Source organism: Typopeltis vanoorti, chromosome 5, assembly GCF_054136105.1.
Source record: "Typopeltis vanoorti isolate ZY-2024b chromosome 5, IOZ_Tvanoo_1.0, whole genome shotgun sequence".
NCBI lineage: Eukaryota > Metazoa > Arthropoda > Arachnida > Uropygi > Thelyphonidae > Typopeltis > Typopeltis vanoorti.
In genome coordinates this window covers 99985739-100005529 of record NC_143553.1, presented here as the reverse complement: position 1 = coordinate 100005529, position 19791 = coordinate 99985739, and the positions used below count along the sequence as shown (strand labels likewise).

Here is a 19791-nt window from a genome sequence, read left to right as displayed (position 1 = left end):
TAATATTCTAGTAAGAGAACAAGAAGAATTAAACTGTTTTAACAGTAAAACTGTAATATTGTTTTGTATTAACTTTATTTCAAGATGAAAGCCAATGAATAATACATTACAATTTTCTAATGTTATTCTTAATTTTATAGACATGTGACTGAGGCATAACCTGATTTGAACACAATAAAAAAAAAAGATTAATACTAATTATAAAACAATTAAAATATTTTGAAGTGTTTTTTTTTTATCTCATCAACATAAATGAGAACGTGTTGAAATCAAAAGAAATGTATCCATAACAATAATTCGCCAGTTCCATAGCAATCGGCCTAGCTTGCCAAGTGGTTAACATGTTGTCCACTCTCCAACCAACAGGCTGCAGGTTTGAATCCTGCTGTGGACATCAATGTTTATGATTGGAAAACCATGATTGTCTTCAGGTGTGAGATGAATTTCTTCATCCTGGTGTGAGACCACCACCCTATTTATTACAGGCTTAAAATGGCTTGAATAAGTTCTTTGATCTCTAGAGCAGGATTTCCTGACCATGTAAAAATAAATTTAAAAAAAAAAAAAAAAAAATCCATATCCCATCCACAGTACAAATGTGCTGTAGGTGTTCATAAAAAAATAAAATAAAAAACTTCATTCTGGAGTGAAATTTATAATTATTAGAATTTTATAAAAATTATTTTGCATCAGATTAGGATAATAATTTTCCAGACTTGGAAAATGCTTTCAACATCATGGCAACTAAGGTTAGGCCAACATAAGAACAATTTGGAATTTTATTTCTGCAACATTTCATATTTGTAAATGCTTTTATGTAACAGTTTTTTGCTTTTCTAAAAGATTCTGTGATTAGTGTTCACCCCATACTGTGCTAGCCTAAATTGGAATGTCTGGATTTTATAACATCCTTCTGGCATTCTTTGATCTGTAATTAAAAGCGTATTGTTATATATATAATTCTTCTGTTTACTTTTAAATTTAACCGCTTAATTTAATTTTCACTGATAATGTTATAAGGTTCTTCTAGGAATATTTAAGGTTATTTATTATATTTTTTTTTCCTCTGAATCCTAACCCTGAAAGGCTCCAATGGACAGGAGAATGGTTAGAAAATGTGGAAACTCTGCTCTAGAGACCAAACACTAAACTTTTTCCAAGCCAAATCTCTCTCAGGCCTTCAATAAACATGATGGTCTTGCACTGGGCAATGAAATCCATTTGCCACCTAAAGACATTCACATCCATTTATGCCAATAGAATTTAAACCTATTACTAGTTGAAGAGTGAAAGTGTTATCCATTCTCCCAACTAAGCTAGCAAATAATTATATTACACTATTTTTTTTATTTCATACTGTGCACACTTAATATTACCAAGTTGGTAATATCATTATCATATTAAAAATATAAATTAACAAATTATAAACAAAATTCTCTTATTTAGTTTTTGACCTTTGCACAGCTTTTAATTCTTTGTTTTCTTTAATTCATTTGATTAAATTTTTGCTTTTCAGTTCTGTTAAATAACAGGTATAATTATTTCATGAATGGTTCTGATTTCCATATCTTTTGTTAAGTTGATCATTACACTGGCTGTCACATAATCAAAAAAAGGCTGAATTTCTACAAAAGTCAGCAGTGCTGGTTCTAATGCAGTGCTGGTTCTAATGCACTGCTCTTGGGTCTTTATGCATCTACCCAACCTTCTCTTTCCAGTCGGTTTATACTTATTAATTGTTTAGGATATCATGTGTTGACTATGAAGTTTACATGTTCTGTCCATTGTATTTGTTTAGTTTTTCTTCTATTGATTTTATTTTTAGTTATTTTAAAATATCTTTGTTCCTCTTTTTTTTTTTTTTTGTCTAATGTGTATTTTTCAGTTCCTCTCATTCTATTCTTTCTTGTATTTATTTTATCTTCTGTTTTCTTTGTGTCTTCTTTAATATTTTTTTCTGCTTGTTTAATGTGTATTTTTCAGTTCTCATTTTATCATCTGTTTTCTTTGTATGCTCTTTAATATTTTTTCTGATTGTTTTATTTATTCCTATAGGTTCTACTGTATTTCTTTTTCCTTCACTGATTACTTTTCTTCTTATCTCCAATAGGTTTTTGTTTCATATGAGAGGTTTTTATTTTTGACCTTTTTATCTTTTGCAGTCTTATGTGTGCTTTCTGTAATAATTAAAGATTTTCTTGTATATTATCCATTTGTAGATTTCTGTTTTTATTCATTTTATTTCTTTGATTGTATAATTTTTTTGCAATTTCTGTTTGATATAATTTTTTGTTGGCTAGTAATGTCCATAATTTATCTTTGTATATTTGTTTGATTCTGTTTCATCCTATAATTTTTACTTTTATTCTTATTTTCCTTCTAAATAATCTTTGTTCACATCCTATGCCTATATGATTGATAACTAAAACATCTTTAAATATTCTTACATGAAAGTAAAATATAATCTATTTCACTTTTTATTTGTCCATTTGGACTAATCCATGTCGATTTTCAGTTTGGTCTTTGGTCTTGTAAAATGTATTCATAGCATTCAACTGATCCCTCATTATAAAGTTTAATTTTGTTCTCTTATGCCATTTTTTCTCAGTCGTGTATTAGTCTTCCAACACTATTGTACAGAAAATAATTATAAAAATGGAGGAAAACTCGCATAAAAAACTTTATTAGCATAGAATTTTTGACCTTCATCATTGGTGTTCGCAGAAAACAATACATTGTTTTGTTTTCAAAACATCTCCAGCATCAAATACACTGGGATTTAACAACCAATGTTTGCAGATGTTATGGTGAACTAGAGAGACAAATTCTGGAATCAAAAGAAATAGTTCTTGACTCCTCCTAGATGAATAGCAACCTAAGTTACAGTTTGTCAGACTCTCACAGTTCTGCCATTCAATATTGGTGCACATGTGATTTCACACGCACACATGTGAGTGACTCTTCAAATAGAACTCGGTCTACCATTTAAACTTTATTTTCAGTTAATTGTCATGTTCCGTTGTATTAGAAATGCAGTGTTTATGGTCTTTCTGTTTTTATTGTCACAACTAGTTTTGTCAGCTTTCCGACGAAACTAGTTGTGTGATCTATTAAAGTTTTGATTTTAAATCCTCTCCGTTCAGTCATTAAATATTTAACAATATGATAACAAACCGAGTAAATATATATATATATATATTATATATATAATTAAAATGAAATATATATTGATCTTTAATTGACCATGATTTATAAACATCTAATACCAACAAGTTTCGATTAAAGATTAATATATATTTCATTTTAATTATATGCTTGAATGACCAAATATAATCTAAACAATGAACAGTTTAGATTTCTTCTGTACCCTGAAGATGCCAACAGCTTAAATTGGTGAAACTAGTTGGTATTAAAATAATTTTTTTTTCTCAGATCTGGCAATGCTTTGGAGGAAATCTCCCTGTTACACAGAAACATGCAATTCTGAAAGATTTTTCCCAGAATTATCCACTAGACTACAGCACTTTTAAATTAAAATAAATATAGCTAGCCTACCTTACTCAAATTCTAGAAGATCATCATCTTGAAACCAGCAGAACGAAATATCCCATTATATTTCATTATTGCACCCGTAGTGAGTGCTGGTTAGGACTTCAAGATCTTGCTTTTTCCCACTCAGTCTTACCAGCATGCACAGGTACAGTGTATATCTTTGTTCATGTTCCTTGGTGACTATGATAAAACATTGATCTAATTAATAAAAGTTATCACTAGATACGTGTTTTTTCCCTCTGTACACTAACATTGCAGATTAGCAATTATGCTGATCATTTGATGAACAATTGTTTTAAAGCAATACTATGAAATTGTTAAAGGATTCCAAAAGAAATGTTGGAATCCTTCAACATTTTCTTGATAGCCTCTATATCCCTAAAGGGCCCCTCCTTCCTCTTTATTCACGCTTCGTGTTAATGGAAGAGATGGGGGGGGGGGGTTCCTAAGGAATTCTGTCATAATTTATCACAAAGCAAATAATTTTATTGAACTAAGCAATTCAGTGAATTAGGTGTAATGAAATAGTTTTAGCTGTAGAAAAATAGCTTTTTTTTTTTGAACCCATACTAATTCATTCCTTATTTCTTACTACATTTATTATTTCAAGTTGACTTAAGTTATTACTTTTAAAATCTTTGATTTTTATGTCGCTTTAATGATATTAGTGAAAAATAAGCTTTGAAAATTTGACTTTTTTTCTTTTCTTGTTTTTAAACAGCTACTTAGCCCTTAATCAGTCACAAAGTGCAGCAAAAGTTCTCTCTAAACAGTCACAGCCCACTTCATTAAGAACAGCTGCTTACATTTGTGCAAGGATTCAACAGAAAGAAGAAACTGAAGGTTATATTGTTGGATGCCTGAAAGAATCTCTTTATCAAAATGAATGGACATTGGCAAGAAATGCAATTGCTGAACATCCAAACATGGAGGTATAATTTAATTGATCATTGTATTGCATTTATGAAAAGATATTCATTAAATAAACTGCTTAACAAATATATATAAATTGTGTATTAGTTATGAAGTGATCTATATTTCCTTATCATTTTTTAGTATTATTATAATGGGAAGAGCTTCCGTAGCTCATTCGATATAGCCAAAGCCTTTGGTTGGAAAGACCTGGGTTCGGTTCCCATCCATTACGTGAAAAACCTTTATCTGGTCTCTTTTGTCGAAAGGTGAGTTAGCCGGTCTCATACAGAGGTAGAGGGTTTTCCCACCCAGAAACTCAGGTGTTTCATCCCCAGAACAGGCAAACCGGCCCCGTGAACACACACGGATCTACAGTCATAAATATACTTAACTCGCCCCAATAGGGACGGGGAAGAAAAAGGGAGGAAACTCTATACAAATAGATAAATAAATTATAATGAGCATCGCCATGGAGTCCAAAGTCCCATTTTCAGAAGGCTCAAACTAACTATTATTCACCCAATACATACATACACACACTATGTTGAAAGTATATATGGACACCTTAGGTGCCATGTAAATTTTGGATCCTACCATATGCAACTATTTAATAAGCGCCTGCATGTTTTGTACCATACTCGATGTCAAGATGCCACATTCAGTTGAATTGACAGACTTCCAACATGGGATGGTAGTTGGGTGTCACATCAATTGTTTTTCTCTCTATGGCATTGCTGCCCATTTCAGTATATCGAAATATCTATCGATGTGTATGTCATTCGTAGATGGAAAGTTGATCATGCTACCACACCAGGAAAATGCCATGGGAGGCCACCGACACTCACTGACCAAGATCAACAAGCTCCGTCTCAGAATCTGATCATCCCACACATCATCAGCTGCAGATGTCGCAGTCAACTTGGAAAATGCTACATGGACATTTGTCAGCAATAGAACTGTCTGCAGAAAGTTACATGCCTTAAGTTGCCATGGCAAAGCTGCTGCCACAAGCCAATGACATTTGGATTGGCGTCTTTCACACTGTTCCTTTATCATAGATGATTGGAAAAGGGTTCAGTGCAGTGACGAATTATGCCTTCAAATATTTCACTCTATTAGTCATGTTTGTATCCAGAGATTATTACCTGGATAATGGTTCCAGCAGGACTGCATCATTCCATCCGTCAAGTTTGGTGGAGGCTCAGTAATGGTATGGGGCACAGCTCATTTGGGTTGTTGAAAGTTTATTTTTCACTTGGTTAGAGTATAATAAATTTAGTTTAATCCTTTATCCAAGTGTGAGCAAACAAAGTTTGCGCCTGAAAGTATCTTCAGGACTGGGTAGCTAGCTCCACCTTTGAAACGAGTTGCCCTGGTGTTGTACCACCTTAACCCAGTCCTGAAGATACTTCCAGGCGCAAACTTTGTTTGCTCACACTTGGATAAAGGATTAAACTAAATTTATTATATCATTTGGGTTGGGCTTGGTCCATTGGTGGATGTACTCAAAATCATGACTTTTGATGGCTAACTGGATATCCTGGACAACTTCATGCTTCCCGTGCTGTGGAAGTACTTTGACTGTGATCCATTGCATGTTTCAGCACGAAAATGCTCCATGACATACTGCACTGTGTATCTGAGACTGCTTTCCACAAAACATTTAAGTGTTGGACTGCTCAGCTAAGGGTCTAGACCTCAACCTCCTTGAATATCTTTGGGATGAAACAGACTGCCGAATTCTGATTCCATCATCAGCAATGGGGGGATAGCTTTGCATGAGGAATGGAAGAATATTCCTGTTACAATATATAAAAATTGGTTGAATACATGCCTCGAAGGGTAGTTACTGTCATTCAGGCCAAAGGTGATTTCTCTCGCTACTAGAAATGTAATTAAAACACTTTTTTTTTTACCCCAACTAGGTATCCAAATACTTTTGTCAGCATAGTGTATACCTTTATTTAAACTCATTCATTGACAAAGCACTTATCCCTCCATTCCACTTTTCAAGCAAAAGCTCTAATCCTCAAGTTCTTGCTAATCACACTCTTGCATAGTTGTCAGGAATGAACCCTTGTTTTCTTCCCCTTAGTCATCACTGATGGTTGAGTTCATGGCCTGCCAGTGACCTTGAAGATTTCATTGAGAGTATGGCAGGCATCTGCCACCATCATAGTATCCTAAACTATGAGCAGTATTATTGTGTTAAAATAGTGTGTGTTTTGCTGTTGAACCGCAATGTTAAAAACCTGAATTTCTGGGAGAAAATTGCTACAAATCAGTTAACTTGTAAACAGTTGGGGGGGGGGGGATAGAAAAGTTCCTCTGGTTGTGGAATTAAACCCTATAACTTCTTTCTCGTAGTCTAGCACTATGAAACAAGAGATGTTGCTACAATGCTATACAGGCAACATCAGCCAAATTTTCTCACTCACAAACCTTCAATCTATTCTCATAGGAAGCATTAAAGGTTTACATTTTATAATTTTTGAGTATAGTTAGAATTAGGAACATGATTATTATCAGAACAGAAGATGCTGCTGTCTAAGCTGTTCAAGATTCATCTGATGATTAAAGATACGTTTCTGGTGAAATACTAGTGGTGGAATGCAGTGTACCATTTTTTGTATAGATGTACGAGTACATGAATTTCCTGAGCCAATGATAGTGAACCTTTTCTAGCTAATATGCCAAAATCATAAAAATAAGAGAATTTTTTTCATGTTGTGCACCAAGCAAAAGATACGTGTAAAATATCTTTCAAATAGAGAGAACCTCCAGATAGCCTGTAAGGAACAAAGAGAACTGACCAGGTCATCTGGCTCCATCCCTCAGCTTCTCATGGTGCACTCTGTCATTACTTCTCTCATTCTTCAGTAGCTAGGTCTTCACCTAGCTACTGAAGAAAGAAGAATAAGCTGGCATTTTGGACTGATCATTTTCTATTCTGCATAATATGATGGGAATATTGTGTTGACTGCAGCATACCCATTTTAGTGCTGCTCACAATGTTGTTGTTGTCAGGGAAACTGGGCAAACATTGGAAAGGTAGTTACTAGAGCAACCTCAGACTCAACAGGATGAAAGATTGGCACCATCAGCATAGTGAAAAATGCTGATGAATCTTACTAAAACGGACAATAAAACAGATGCAATCGTCCTGAATAATAGAATGATTTAGCCAGGAGCTGGAGATCAGGGAAAGAATAGAGTAATTATACCATTCAACACAAAGAACTTCTTGAATGGCAGACTTTTTCAAGTGTTATGATGTAGGCATACTTCAAAGTGTGTAATTGGACAAAAATACCTGTGGTTCCCACAGAAGATTCTAGTAAAGAAGAATTAGGTGGATTTTTATAATCATTACCGATGGCTAATGCAGGCAGTGAAAAGCTGTCTCTTGGAGACCTTATACAGCAAGGAAGAAAATGAATTCCAAACATGTAAATATGTTTTGGAAAATTGGTTACTGTTTACTATTTGACTGATCATCTGATATTTAAGATGTGCATAAACCCACATTGAGAGCACATAGAAGAAATAAGAAATGCATTATTGTGTTATCATTGATATTTTCAAACAGAAGATTTGAAATAGGAAGTGATCACTGTTTAGTTTTGAGCAGGATAAAATGAATATCACATTTCAAGAAAAATATTTATAAGTTTTAATAAAGAAACAAAGTCAGGATGCATTCAGATGGAACTGTAGCCTAAATATACAAATATTACTGGATAAAAAGTGAAGGAATTTGAAGCAAAAACCAATCCTTAGAAACTAAGTGTGATGTCTGAAGACATTTTGATTCAGTGAGAGAAGCATGTGGGGAAATTATCTGCAAAGATAAAAAAGTCAGACCGTCGTGGTAAACTCAAGTTAAAAAAGTATTTCTAGAAATAAGAAGTCATGGAAAATAAATTAGTATAAGTTTTTTGGGAATACAAAGAAAAATGTGAGCAAATTACATTTGACCTTGAGCAACTTGGGGGTTAGGGATGCCTAACCTAACCAACAGTAGGCTATTAACTACTAATAGCCTACTGTTGAACAGAAAGCCTTACCGATAACATAAACAGTCGATTAACACATTTTGTATGTTATTATGTATTAGATACTGTATTCTTATAATAAGTAAATCAGAGAAAAGAAAATGTTATTAATGCATTTTTGGAAATTATGGAGGCAACTACCGTGTTTGAATAAAAACTTTAGTTTACTATTACTAAAATTTTACAATTCCATTGTAAAATTTTAGTTACAATTACAATGAAACAAGAACTAAAAATCATTAGTGACACATTCATAAACAATGGCTATAACAAAAATACTGTCAATAAAATACTCTATAAAACCACAACAAAAATGAATCTAGACTACAGTAAAACCATAGCCATCCCATACATTAAAGGGTTATCAGAAAAAATCAACAGAATCCTACAACACTATAACCTTAATGCCACCTTTAAACCACCCACTAAACTTAAAACCATATTCAGCTCCTCTAAGGACCCTCTCCTCCCATTAGCACATCCTGGAGTCTATTGCATCCGCTGCACCTGTAACTTACCGTACATTGGTGAAACAGGACGGACAATCCCTATACGCAAAAAAGAACACATTAGACACATTAAATATAACCATTATGGTGAAGCAGGCCTCTCAGACCACGCACTCAACACCTTACACCAAATCAACTGGAAAAGCACCTGCTCCTTACACCGCACAAAAACATGGTACGAAAGAAAATTTAAAGAATCCTGCGAAATCCTGATAAACCACCCAAATATCAACAATAAAGATGGTATGAAAATTCCAAGGATCTGGATGGCACACATTCAGCCAACCTAATTTGAAAGATTCAACACAAGTCAGGACTCTAGCCAATCTGCTATTATTAGAAACCATTCCACTCCAACAGGCTGGAATGATGTTAATATAATGTTAATATATGTATATAGTAGACATCACAAATAATAGGACTTTAGCGTTGATGTATAATTTTTTTTTTTTTTTTTTTTTTTTTTTTTTTTTTTTCCACCAGAGGTCAGGCCAACAATTGTGGTAGCGGTTAGTCAGTGTCTTTAACGAACCAGTATGATTGTAGTATAGCTTGTTTCCTGTGTATATTTGTACGCTCCAGAAGATGACCTTGACATAAAGGTCGAAACGTCGAATTGTAAAATTTTAGTAATAGTAAACTAAAGTTTTTATTCAAACACGGTAGTTGCCTCCATAATTTCCAAAAATGCATTCGGATCACCGTGCAAGCCTAAAAGAAAGGAAAAAAATGTTATTAAGAAAATAATAAGGAAGAGAAAATACATTTACAGTACTGTACTGTATTTATCGATACCATAAGTTTACATCGTCTGTATACGAGATGAATTGTCTGTCAGTACCTACATCAGTACTGTCTTATATGATAAAAAACCCTGTACATGTTATAAAATCTAACACTAGACATCAAAAATGAAAAGATAACGTGAAAAAGAAATTCATATTTATTTACAGGTATAATGATTCATTCATTGATAATGAAGCAGCAATATGATGGCTTTATGGCAGCCTAGCCTATATACTAATGACCGAATCATTATCATCATCATCAAATTCCTGACATGCACCCTCAAGGGGTGTACGGGATATGATAGTACTATATGAAAAACTTACATCATTACTAACTTCCTATCTACAATTTTCCTCCAAATCAATCTGTTACCTGTCAAGACTCCAACATTATCAGATCTTATATTTCTATCTTCTAAGGCACTTTTTACTATCAGTCCACCTATATCTTGGTCTTCCTGTGGGTTGTTTTGCTGCCAACCTGGCAGGGAACACTTATTTTGCTAATCACCATACCACCTGAGATTAGCTCAGCTAACACATTCCTGAATGCTAATAGTGTCAAGATCTTTCCTAATATTCTTCTTTTAAATTTGATATTGCCATTAATGCCATCTGTTCACCCCCCCCCCCCTAATCTTTCTCAGGACTTTCATGTCCTCAGTCTCTGGTCTTTGGTCATGTCTTTTATTTCTAACCCAGCTCTCAGATCCATAAGTTAAAATTGGTTTCAACACTGTCTTGTGTACAGCTAATATAGTGTTTTGACTAATTTCTCTCTTATTCCATATAAATTTATTCATTTGACTTCCTACCATACCAGCTTTGTTGATTCTTTTTCCATATTTAATTTACCATCTTCATTAAAAATCGTGCCTAAGTAGCTGAAATGTTTTACTTGTTCTATAGGTTCTCCATTCAAAATGCAGTTGATATTTTCAAATTCTTCTGCTTATTTTCATTGTCTCTTTGTCTTGTTATTGCTGACCTTCATACCAAATCTGTTACAAGAGTTATTTAAATTAGTCAGGGAATCTTGCAGACTTGTAGCAGATTTATTTAGAACTATAACATCATCTGCATAGAGTAAAGAGCTGACATTAACATATCCAATTTTGATATCCGGTTTAATACCACGTTCCTTCATAATGTGATCCATATAGATAATGAATAAGAGAGGGGGATAATGTACATCCTTCTGACACCAGATTTAACATAAAACCATCTTCCTCTACTTCCTTCAATTCTAACTGCTGACTTACAACTCAAATAAAGACTAATTATTGCTTGATATAATGTCCCATTGACGCCATATAACTATAGCATTTTGAATAGCTTGTCTCTTGGCACCTTATCATATGCCTTTTCCAGATCTACAAAACTTAAATACGGATCTTTGTTGTATTCCTATTCCCGCGATTTCTCAACAATTTATCATTAAGTGAAAATCTGATCCTGACAGTTATTTGGTCTGAATCCAGCTTGTTCTTCACCAAGCTTCCCTTCCACAGTCCTCAACTGTTTCTCAAGTATACTTGCATATATCTTACCAGGAAGACTCAGTGGGGAAATACCTCTGTAATTCTTACAGTCGGTTTTATTTCCCTTTTTATATATGGGTACTATGAGAGCTCTACTCCGATCATCGGGAATTCGTCCCGCTGTCCATGCCTTCTGAACTATGCAGTGCAGCCACTGTAAGAGTTTTATACCTCCATACTTTAGCATTTCTGGTCGAATATCATCTACTCCTGCTGCCTTTCCACATTTCAGGCTTATGATGGAATTTTCTGCTTCAAGTATGGGTATGTATTCCTAATTGCATGCCTGGTCAGTGTTTCTTACCACTGTGCTGTCACTGATTGTTTCATTTAGCAATTTTTCAAAGTAATTACTCCATACATCAAGGATATCCTTTTGACTAGTTTTTCATATCACCCTTATCATCTCTAATTTCTTTTACAGTACTCTTTCCTCCATTTCTCAGCTTCTGCAAGAATCTTTAGAATATCTTGCCACCTTCCTGGTATTTATTTTCTATTTTCTTACCAAAGCCTTCCCTTGACTTTTTTTTAGCTACTCTTACACAGTGTTTAACTTTCTTACATTTGTCTGTATTGTCTAAGAGTAGCAGCTGACTTACATGGCAGGAATGTTCGATATGCTTTCTTCTTTTCTTTCACTGCCTCATTAACTTCCTGTCCACCACGGAGTTCTGATTTTTCTATCCTTGCAGACAAGCTTATCACATGCCTCTCTGGCTGTATCAGTCAATGTTTTCTTCAGGGCTTGCCACCGAATCTCCAAAGTTGGGTTTCTGTTCTCAAACTCTTTTCATTTTTTTCTTGAATAATGTTTGTGTATTTTAGTCTACAATTCACATCTGAGAGCTGCTCAACTTTTATTTGCTTTAAAACTTCCTTACATGTTCTTCATTTCATTATGAAATTCAATTTTATCCTGCCCAAGACTAAATGATGATCACTTCTAATTTCAAATCCTCTGTACACTTCAGTGTCCTGCACAGGAAGAAAACATCACTATCAACAATAAATAGTCAATGAGACTTTCCTTATTCCTTACCTCTTCTCTCCATGTGAATTTGTGCACATTTTTATGTTAGAACATTGTGTTAGTAATAAGCAGACCTTTTCCTGAGCAGACATCCAACAGGTATTTGCCATTATTATTATTAGCTTTGCTCTTTTCTCCAAATTTTCCTAAAATATTTTTGTATGCCTGACAATCATTTCCTACTCTGCTATTTAGATCCCCAACAAGGACCAACTTCTCATTTTTCATTGTGTCTGCTGCTTTCTCTAAAGCCTCAAAAAATTCGTCCACTTCTACCTTAGTAGAACTTTTTGTGGGCCATAGGCACAAATAAGTCTCATTGTTCAGTTCCTCATTCTGATATTGCCTGCCATTCAAGAAGATTAGCCTCGTATTTTGTGTTGAATACTATGGCTACTCCTTCTTTTCCTTCATTATCATTGCCTGAATATAACATTTTGTAGTTTATTGCTTAGAAAGATCTCACCAGTTTTTGTCTTTTTTGTTTCAGTCACCCCTGTTTTGTCGATCTAGTACTTATCCAATTCCTCAGCCAGTTCCATTTCTTTGCCATTCATTCTTCTGAATGCCAATCTTGAACAACTCTGATGATGTTAAGTTAGGATGTGTTCCAGGATTTCTTCCAGTAGTTGAGGTTTTGCTGTTCGCCCTAGTTCCATGGCAAAAACAACATTGGCCTTGTTTAACTGGCGACTCCCCAACCGGCATAAATTCTGTCATGTTGTACCATCATTTTATATTGTGATTTAAGCTAATAAGAATACAATTTGTTCAGCTAAATCTCAAATTGCCAGCCCATCCTTGTTTGTTCAGTATCCAGATAGATACCTAACAAGGTGCACCACGAGAAGGTGAGGATTGGACATTAGGTCAGAAGCCTGGTCGGTTCTCTGCATTCCTTTAAAGGATATGTGGAGGTCTCCTCTCATTTATACAGCTTTGATCCTTAAGCACTCCTGAATCGTTATAAAATGTTAATTTTATTCTGATTAATTAATAACAGTTAATTTTATACAGTTGTGATTCGATACTCCATCTTTATGTTTACATTTCTCTCGACTGAATGGTGCCATGAACAGTCTGTAAGTGTTTGTGTGCATAACTTTTGGTAAATCTTAACTCTATATAATAGATCTGTGTATATTTTATGCATTCATGACATACCTACTTTTTTCAATATTTTAAGCTATGCGAGTCTTGTCTGTGATTTTTTTTTCAAATTGTTTCAAATCTCAAAAAAATCTTCTAATATATTTATTGGAATGGTCCACTTATACATGGAATAAAAAAATCCATGTATGAGTGGACCTGTGCAGTTCAAATCCATATTGTTCAAGGGTCAACTGTAATTAATCTTTAAGAAGTAGCTCAACAGAAATCATAAGAAGGATATAGAAGATAAATATCTTGTGAATGGGACAGAATATTATGTATGATATTGAAAAACTCAAAAATTGAGGAAAAATTAGTATAAAATCAATCAGAGAAGTAAAAGGCGACATAAAACTGATAAGAATTTGTTGAATGTGTAAAGTAATTATTGAAAAAAATATTATATAGAGTATCAACCACTAGAAAAATGGAAGAAATATCCAAAAAGAATGCAGTCTCATGGGTTTATTTTGATATTATTGGTAGAGAAGTCTGTCAACATCTCCAGGGAGTCCAAAGACTCATCAAGGGAGAGTGTGCCAACAGCATCGAACGATTGACCACCATCCAACTACTAACAGTGCTCAAACTTGCGTAACTTTTTGCAAGCCATTAGTAGCAGAGGCTTTACCAATTGACCAACCTTTGCTGGATATTTGTGCAGAAGGCCTGTTGAGAAGGTCAAGTTCCAAATCATTTTAGTAGACTTTGCATATAGTACCTATCTGTAAAAAGTGACTTAAAACTGAATGTGAGAATTTCAGGAGAATTTCCCTACTTGAGTGTATCAGATTTATGCATACCCGGAAGGAAGAAGCCAAAATAATAAAATAATATAAAACAAAATAAATAATACGAGGAGAAACTTGGCAAAGAGCAAGTTCATTCCAAATAAAGGATGGTTGGGGTCATATTTTTACATTAACTCAAATAATCCAGAATACATGGAAACACAACAGGGATCTGCATTTTAATTTTCAAGATCTGTAAAAGGCAAATAATAATACAATAAATAATAATACAATAAATAAATAAATAAATAAATAAACTGCTAAATGAAAGGTGATGACAGCACAGTGATAAAAAACACTGACCAGGCATGCAGTCAGGAATACATATCCATACTTGAAGTAGAAAAAGCCATCAAAGGCTTGAAATGTGGAAAGGCAGCAGGAGTAGATGATATTCGACCAGAAATGCTGAAGTATGGTGGTATAAAAGTCTTACAGTGGCTGCACTGCATAGTTCAGAAAGCCTGGACTGAGGGACGAATTCCCAATGATTGGAGTAGAGCTCTCATAGTACCCATATATAAAAAGGGAAATAAAACTGAATGTGAGAATTACAGAGGTATTTCCCTACTGAGTGTTCCTGGCAAGATCTATGCAAGTATACTTGAGAAACGGTTGAGAAGAATTGTGGAAGAAAAGCTTGGTGAAGAACAAGCTTCATTCGGGTCAAATAGAGGCTGTCAGGATCAGATCTTCACTTTATGACAAATAGTCGAGAAAGCATGGGAATATAACAAAGATCTGTATTTAAGTTTTGTCGATTTGGAAAAGGCATATGACAAGGTGCCAAGAGAGAAGCTATTCAATACGCTGCAGTTATATAGTGTCAATGGGGCATTATATCAAGCAATACTTAGTCTTTATTTGATATGTAAGTCAGCAGTTAGAATTGAAGGAAGTACAGGAAGATGGTTTAATGTTAAATCTGTTGTGAGACAAGGATGTACATTATCCCCTCTGTTATTCATTATCTACATGGATCACATTATGAAGGAAAGTGGTATTAAACCTGATATCAAAATTGGAGATGTTAATGTCAGCTCTTTGCTTTATGCAGATGATGTTATACTTCTAAATAAATCCACTACAAGTCTGCAAGATTCTCTGACTAAATTGAATAGCTGTTGTAATAGATATGGTATGAAGGTCAGCAATAAAAAGACAAAGACAATGAAAATAAGCAGAATCATTGAAAATGTCAACTGTGTTGTGAATGGAGAACCTGTGGAACAAGTAAAACATTTCAGTTACTTAGGCACAATTTTTACTGAAGATGGTAAATTAAATATAGAAATAGACAACAGAATCAGCAAAGCTGGTATGGTGGGAAGTCAATTGAATAAATTCATATGGAATAAGAGAGAAATTAGTCAGAACACTAAATTAGCTGTATACAAGACAGTGTTCAAACCAGTTTTAACTTATGGATCTGAGAGCTGGGTCAGAAGTAAAACATTTGACCAAAGACTAGAGACCGCAGATATGAGAGTCCTGAGAAAGATTAGAGGCATGAACAGATGGCATCAATGGCAATATCATATTAAAAATGAGGATATTAGGAAAGAACTTGACATTGTCAGCATCCAGGAATGCGTCAGCAGAGCTAATCTCAGGTATGGTCACTTAAATAGAATGGGAGAGGAAAGATTATCAAAATAAGTGTTCTCTGCCAGGCTGGCAGGAAAACGACCCAGAGGAAGACCAAGATATAGGTGGATTGATACGGTACAAAGTGCCTTAGACCAGCGCTTCCCAAACTGTGGGCCGCGGCCCCCTTGGGGGCCGTAGGTTTTGTTGAGGGGGCCGTGAAATAATGAAAACAAATTTAAAATGTTTTAAGACTAAGTAGATTTTTTTTATTTTAAAAGAAACGTATTTAACTTTTATTATTTCTTTTTTGTTTTTTTTTTATATTTTAATGGAAAAATTCACACATTGGTGTTGATTCACAAACTTTGCTTCCTGCGTATTTCGGCGCTTAATGAATATTAGTAAATATTGCTTATTCATATGTTTCATTTCAAAGCAGTGAATTCAAAACAGTTAATTGTATTTACTTCGAATGCTCTCCAGGGAAGCTCCAAATCTTCCTGTCCCTTTCATCACGCGTTCGTAATCAGGGACTGTTGATATTGACTATATACATATCAAAACTCGTTTTATATTATCACTGTCATCCGAGCTAGTTTTCGGTTACCAATAAAAGTTTCGCATATACTTCACACATGAAAAAAGGCTTAAACAAGTTCGTGTGGGGAGATAGTAACTCACTTGCAGTGGTAAACAACACCCCTCCCTAACAGCCACTATATTGCAGAGGCAATCAAAACAAGTACTTTTATTAAGCCAGTGAATAAGGTATGAGGAGTCTGTGATATATTTCTCAACAAATAGTGCAATTAGAGACAACTGGGATTAAAACACACTAATTAATGAATCACATGTCCCCTCATACAGAAACAAAACCATATGTTGCATGGGCAAACACAGTATCTAACCAAAAAACTATTGTTATTAATTAGATGTGTGTGAGTTCGATTTCCCAAGGCAGCAATAAAATTCAACCGAATGTGTTAAAATTCGTAAAAGTGTTAAAACTAAGTAATATATATATATATATATATATATATATATATATATAATGAATGTTATGGCAGTTTCACATATGGAATTTGGTTGAAGAGAGTTAGCATTTCAACTCAATTGTCAGTTATGCTTTTATATTTCGGTTGTGCGACTTTTGTTAATACTGCACCAATCATATGCACGTTTTAATAACCTGCCTTTGCTGTCTATTTCGCGTTAGGCTTAATTACCTTAAAGGGAGAAAAGTCATGAAAGAGAAAAATTTTCCTGGTCTGGGGATTCCCTTATTCAGGTAATATTCACTAATTTCATGTTACCAATCTGTGGTGTGCCAGTATCGGTAAGTGGTGATATTATTTGATCTATTTTACGTTAAAAAATTTAACCCTGAGATGGATAAGTGGCTGATAAAAAAATTTTTTAAAAAAATCCCGCGAACAATCAGAAACAGACTAAAAAAAAAAAAGGACAGTATTTCATATTTTACCAGAACAGCCCGCATCGTCTTCAGAACCAAACGGTAAGAGGCAAAAAATGTAATATATGCATTTGATTTTTGCAATATTCGCTGTGTATGTTTTGTATTGAATATAATAATATATCTCTCTATTACGATTTTTTTTCAAGGGGGGGGGGGATGCGTGAAATATTTTAATTTTTGCAAAGGGGGCCCCTGACATCCAGAAGTTTGGGAAGCACTGCCTTAGACGATAGATAAGATCTGATAATGTTGGCGTCTTGACAAGTAACAGACTGATTTGGAGGAAAATTGTAGATAGGAAGTTAGTAATGATGTAAATTTTTCATGTAGTACTATCATATCCTGTACATCCCTTGAGGGTACATGGCAGGAATTTGATGATGATGATGATAAATAAGTGGTGAAAGTATGCAAGCAAGTGGTTGTAGATTAGCATTTTTTTTTTTTTTCTATTATTCTGAATTGTTAACTGTTATTGTTCTAACTGTTCAGCAGGGCTAAGTTTTACAGTAACATAGAAGTGTCAGTAGCAAATAAAATTACTTAGATGTAAATAGAAATTTTGTTCTTGAAGTTTATTAAATGATGATGATGATGATAAATAAGTGGTGAAAGTATGCAAGCAAGTGGTTGTAGATTAGCATTTTTTTTTTTTTCTATTATTCCGAATTGTTAACTGTTATTGTTCTAACTGTTCAGCAGGGCTAAGTTTTACAGTAACATAGAAGTGTCAGTAGCAAATAAAATTACTTAGATGTAAATAGAAATTTTGTTCTTGAAGTTTATTAAATATGGGTAGAAACAAGTCAATTAGATCTAAAGATTGTGAAGAAGGGAAATCATTAGTAGAAGGAACTGGTGAGCCTGATCTTAAAAGAAACATTCATGAGAAGACAGAATTTTGCAAGACTCCTTAGTTTGAAGAAGAAAATTCTGCTAATAATTCTGACTTTATAATAGCTGGATTTTTAATATTGAAACTGGGGTGAAACACAATAGCTTAATAGAATCATTTTCTAATGATGCATATTTTAGTGTTTATGTTAATAGCATTAACAGAATCCAAAACACTCTAGAAGACAACTCCACCAGAGAGCAGGCAGGATTCAGAAGAGGCTTTTCCACAATAGATCATATCCAGGTCATTTCACAACTAACAGAAAAATGCAGAGAATACCAAATTCCTCTATGTTTTTCCTCTTTATTGATTTTAAAAAAGCACTTGATACCATAGAACACAATGCAGTCATCAGCACCTTACTGGAAATAAATGTGGACCCTACTTATATCCACATGATAAACAAAATTAACAAAAATCAGACCACACAAATAACCCTATTTGATCAACCTATAAATATAGATATAAAGAGAGGGGTCTGCCAAGGCGATGTGATCTCCCCAAATCTATTTACCAGCACTTTAGAATACATTCTGAAAAAAATAGACCTAAACGGTGGAATAAGCATAGATGGTGAAAAGCTACAAATTCTTATGTTTGCCGATGATCTAGTACTGATATCCCACAACCCAAAAGACCTAGAAGAAATGGGTGAAAAAGTATACACAAACAGCAGTAAGATAGGCTTAGAAATGAATCTAGGGAAAAAAAAAAATGGATCAAAAACATCTACACAAGTAACAGTCACCTGTGTATTGATAACATCCCTATAGAATAAGTTGATTCATACAAGTACTTAGGACAAACAATAAAAATGAATAACGATTTATCTGAAGAACTAGCAAAAAGAAAGAAAGCTGCATGGCTATCATTCAACAGACTAAAAGAAACACTTACTGATCCAAATCTTGATATCTCTCCGAAGGCAAAATTATTTAATAGTGATATTCTACCATCACTTACATGTGGATCAGGGAACATGGAACACGACAAGAAAAGAAGAAGAGACTCTCAGAATAACTCGGCGTGCAATAGAACGCAGGATTTGTAACATCAGCAGAATGGAACATGTTAGAAACACGGAACTAAGAAAGAGATCAGGCATAAAAGATGTGGTAACTGCAGTATATGAAAGCAAGATGAGATGGGCAGGTCACATAGCCAGACTCAGGGATAACAGATGGACATATAGAATACTCAACTAGCAACCAAGAATAAAGAGAAAACTAGGAAGATCATCTACAAGATGGGAAGATCCACTAGTGAAATCTATGGGTATAACATGGAAGAGAGAGGATCGACATCGTTGGAGGCATCTTTGTGACCTGCACTCATGGAGAAATCCTGAGTGAAACACGGGTCCATCAAGGTAATGTTAATAGCATGATAAATATCACAGCAGTCAGAACCATTGCAGTTATAGTTATTCCATGGTATGGAGAACTGGAAATATGTTAAGCAGAAATGATAAGAAGAGATTTGCTTGTGTA

At 34.3% G+C, this 19791-nt stretch overlaps 1 protein-coding gene across 1 annotated transcript in view; it reads left to right on the top strand.

Annotated features, from left to right (window-relative positions):
- The window catches only part of LOC150106689 (gem-associated protein 5-like), a 560402-nt gene that overhangs the window by 430660 nt on the left and 109951 nt on the right, over window positions 1-19791 (top strand). The window contains exon 21 of the mRNA XM_090392643.1: window positions 4274-4484. Within this exon, the coding sequence (XP_090248769.1) occupies window positions 4274-4484 (211 nt within the window). The remainder of the gene's footprint in view (window positions 1-4273; window positions 4485-19791) is intronic.